The following is a 4,229-nucleotide window of genomic DNA, read 5'->3' on the forward strand; positions in this document are numbered from 1 at the left end:
ATGATCTTCTGACCCCCTCCGTTTTACAACTTTCCACTCTGTGTGCTGCATAGCGCCTCTCCTCTTCTGAGTTAATCATTTCTTTGCCATTATCTGCCAAGAGTTCTTATCTCCTCTGCTGTCACTTTATAACAGGGACCTCTTATCAACCTGCGCAGAGTCACGTGGCCCGCCCAAGCCAATCACAAATTCTGGTGCCTGTGATTAGAACCCATCATGAAACTGGGTCCCCGGTTTACAGCGGGTCACAGATGCTGGAAAAGGTACAGAGTCCAGGGAGAGGCTTGCTCGTAACTTTCCGAATTCTGGATTTTTTTTTTTTTTTTTAAAAACTTTTTCTCAACTTTCACTAAGGAAATACAGGTTACTGTAGGCGGGTGTTTGCTCCCCAAGGCCACAAAATATGACAAGCAGCACTTTTTCTTATGCTCAATGATTTCTGCCTTATGCCAAAGGACTGCCTATAATTTCACTAAGAATGTCTTCTAATTCCGATACTGGGGATATACAAGAATCTCTAAAGCATGGATTTACACCTCTTGGTAAGTAGGAAGTTGCTCTATTTATCAACTAGTTATTATTCTGCTACTACAATATACATGTAATTTAATCTCATTGACGGGTTTTGTATTTTAAATCCACTTTTCTGTATAATAAGCCCATGCCTGTATCACCCATTTATTTCTCTTACATTTCAAAAGCAGCAAATGAATATTTCAACATATGTTCCTCATTATAGCCAACATTTGGCTGTCATTCTGTTATCTTAAGACAGCCAGAAGATACGACTCATAATCTATCAATTGCAGTCTTAACATTTCCTGGCAATTTTTATTCAGATAAAAAAGCTGAGAGGAACAGTTTGAGACCAGTTGTTCACATTGATTGACCAGCGCTCAAACTGCCTTAACAGAGAGCTTTTCAGTGGCTGTGAAATTGCAAAATACATGAGAGCATGGTTCTCATTCACTGCGGAGGGCTGAAGAAAAATTTTTATTTTCTTGACAAATTAAAGTCATGTAAGACAACAATTTAAAAAAAAAAACTAATTGAAGGATTAGAAGAGTGACCACCTTTCAATATAGCGACCATGTCTTGTTTTCATGAACAAAATAAGCACATAAAGGTTTTTCTTCTCCTTTTCCTCTTAGTTCTCTTCCTTGTCCTTTTTTGTAAAGGCCATGCTGGGTGCGGACCCTCCACCTGGAACAAGAGCTATTGCAATGAGGTCCCCAACCCCCATCCACCAATCACTTTTTCCTTTTAAAAAAATTCAGGGTTACAAACTTGGTTTCACTGCAAGACTGCGTCCAATTAATCCTAAAAAGAAGGGAAGTGTTTCCAGGGGCTGGGTGCGTGGCCTGGTGGACATCATGCCCTGCTGCCCTCAGGGACCTGTCTGGTGGGGCTTTCTGGGGCTCTTGGACTGGAATTTCCCCCCAGCTCCCAGGGGCCTGGCCCCAGCTCACAGTTCTAACCCAGTAGAAACCAGAAGGAAAATCAAGGCTTGGCTTCTCCTTGTTCCCTTGGGGTAGCCAGCTGACTCCACAGAACGCCGTGATTGCTTTTTTTTATGGGCCAGCTACACCCTAAAGTGTATCAATTGAGGAAATGTGTGCTAAAAAAAGTTCTACACCTAAGAAACAGAAAACACAGGTGGGGGGTGGGCACGTAGAGTACAGCCGGGAACCCGCTGCTCAGCAGGTAACAGACAGAATAAGGAACAAGACTGGAGCTAGGACAGAAGCAAAAACAATTTGAATCTCGCTGGCTGCGGGGAGCGCGCACCGCGGGGAGCGCGCCTGGGAAGGTCGGGCTCGCGTCGGCGCTCGCTCCCGCTAGCTGCAGCCAGAGAGACCCCAGCTGGGGCTTGGGACCACACACATGGCCCACGGGGTTTAGCCGAAGAAGCAAGGAACTAGAGCAGGTGGTTTATGCTTCTCTCTGCTGCATGGGGAGAACCACATGTTCTAGCCCAGCGATCAATGAGCCAGGGCTAGGCTGGCGCAGAGGCCGGTCCAACTGACTGTAGGTAGAGACCCCGGAGGATCTGTGATCAGCCCCATTTCAGAGGGCTGGGAACCCTGGGAGCTGTCGGGTCTAAATCTGGACCGAATTTCAACGTCAGTCCCCAGAGCCAGGCGTGCAGGCGCAGGCCCTAATCCCAGCACTCTGCGAGGCACAGGCCCTAATCCCAGCACTCTGCGAGGCACAGGCACGTTTGAGCCAAGCCTGGACACCATCGGGAGGTGGGGGGTGGGAAGTTTACAAGGGGCTGGGAACGAACTCAGTCCAAAGACCTGAGTTTGCACCCAATTCCGAAAAAGGGGGCAGTGCCTACAGGCATCCACGCGGGCTTGGCGCGTTTACCCCGCCCCCCACATACTTCTACCTATCCAGTTGCTTTGGGCACCAGGTCCCAAATGACAAAAGTCATTTCTCTAAGCACAGCGACCCACCAGGCCCACGCAGACCCCCTCGCCGTTCTCTGGGCACTGAGGTCCCGCGAGTGGCTGTGAGGCACACCTTTAGCGACCAGCAAGGCTGTTTCAGGTCACTGAGTAGCTGCCCAGGACTGTGGAGTATCTCATGGGATCCTGGCTGGACAGAGCCATCCACAGGCCTGAGGGAGAAAAGAAGGGACTGAACTGCTGGATTGAGAGAGCAAGAGCCCATTCCTGAAGGAAGGTCACCCTTAGGTGGGTCTTTCCCACTGTCCAGGTCAGGCCTACAGAAAAGAACCCACCAGTGAACCAGAAGAAAGATCACCTGGGGTCCCTGTGTAACTTCAACTTGACCAACTGAATCCAGCACATGCACAAGCCACCAAGGGCTCGCTTCCAGCACTTCCTCTGCTTTAGTTGTCCTGGGCAATGTGCCTGATCCACATAGAAATCCGCTAGCTTGGGTCCTTGCAGGGCTGAACTTCTCCTCTATGTGTTGGGGGCTACAGGACAACTGTGTGCAGGAAGTCTGTGCTTGTATATAAAGAGAATTAAGGCCAAGTTGGTCCTTCCGTCTACCTAGAGGATGATTCTCCAGGTGTGGGGTATAACTAGATCATTCCCTTCACAGCAACTAGCTCAAGGACATTGGGCAGATTCTTGGTTACTGGTCTAGAATTATTTTCTCCCTCCCTAACAGTTATTGTGCAGAATGATATGCCATAATAACTTGGCCTTTCATACTTACTTCTATCTGTAATACAGCCACAACTCTATGGTAGCAAGCAAGTTCTGTAAAAGGAATTTATGGACCTCTTATATATGCCCAATATCATGCTTTGATGCATAATAAATTCACCTACTTATTTAACTGCATTGGCAGAATATTTCGTGTACCTTCAATGCACTACTGCACAGTATCCACAGGAAGTTATGTGTTCATAGCTGAGGATACATAATATGCAAGGCAAACATTGTATTGAATCTGTGATCTGAGGTCTACTATCTGGCCACCTTAAAGCTCCCCAAGTCTGATTTTCATTCAGTGGTAACCTCTAGCAAGCTCTGTACTCAAAGGGCTCTCTGGAAGTGGATGTCACTTGGTGGGAAATGCCTGTTGTGACACCTTAACTTCTAACCAAATTTGTTTGCATGCAGTTTGGAATGCCAGGCGCCCTAATCCACTGATACCTGCAGTTTGGGCTTAAGCATCAAGTTCCTTCCAGGAAGCTAAGCTCTGGAACCTTCTTTCCTTTCCCTGCCCCATCTCACCTCCAAAGCAATGCTTCCCAGATTCCACAAGTGGTGGCCAGGATTTCTTTAAGATTTATTTTAATGAGCCAAGAAAGATTTAAAGCAGGAGGGAGAACAGAGGTTTGGTCATGCCTTTCTCCTTTGTTCAACCCTTCCACTAGACCCAGTATCTAGGTTGATCCTGGACTCAGGCTTGAACTGGCCTAGAAAAGCATTTCAAGGGCCGGCCAAATAGCTCAGTGGATTAAAGTGCCTACAAGCGGGCACAGGGGCAGGGGGTTGATCCCCAGGCCTGCTGGGCTGGCCCCGCCCCCAGGGCATGGTGAGCCGGTAATTGAGACTGGGTAGCTCTTGGGAGGCTATAAACAAGTGGATCACTACCAGTCTGATCTAGTAGTGAGACCCTGAACACCCTGTAGACCCTTCCCTAAAATACAAAAAAAAAAAAAAAAAAAAAAGAAAGAAAGCAAGAAAAAAAAAAAAGAAAAGAAAAGAAAAAAGAAAAGCATTTCAGAGGATCAGGCCTGGTGA

The 4,229-nt window shown here is 47.4% G+C and overlaps 1 protein-coding gene across 2 annotated transcripts in view; it reads left to right on the forward strand.

Moving 5' to 3' along the window:
• Window positions 1-218: 218 nt before the first annotated feature.
• Nr5a2 (nuclear receptor subfamily 5 group A member 2) overlaps window positions 219-4,229 on the forward strand; it is a 144,149-nt gene continuing 140,138 nt past the window's right edge. The window contains exon 1 of one of the 2 annotated variants that reach the window (XM_004625315.2): window positions 219-542. In XM_004625315.2, the coding sequence (XP_004625372.1) occupies window positions 479-542 (64 nt within the window). In that variant the 5' untranslated portion in view covers window positions 219-478. The remainder of the gene's footprint in view (window positions 543-4,229) is intronic. The other variant, XM_023708454.1, reaches the window with a different exon arrangement.

Source organism: Octodon degus, unplaced genomic scaffold (genome assembly GCF_000260255.1).
Source record: "Octodon degus isolate 3935 unplaced genomic scaffold, OctDeg1.0 scaffold00009, whole genome shotgun sequence".
NCBI classification, from domain to species: Eukaryota; Metazoa; Chordata; class Mammalia; order Rodentia; family Octodontidae; genus Octodon; species Octodon degus.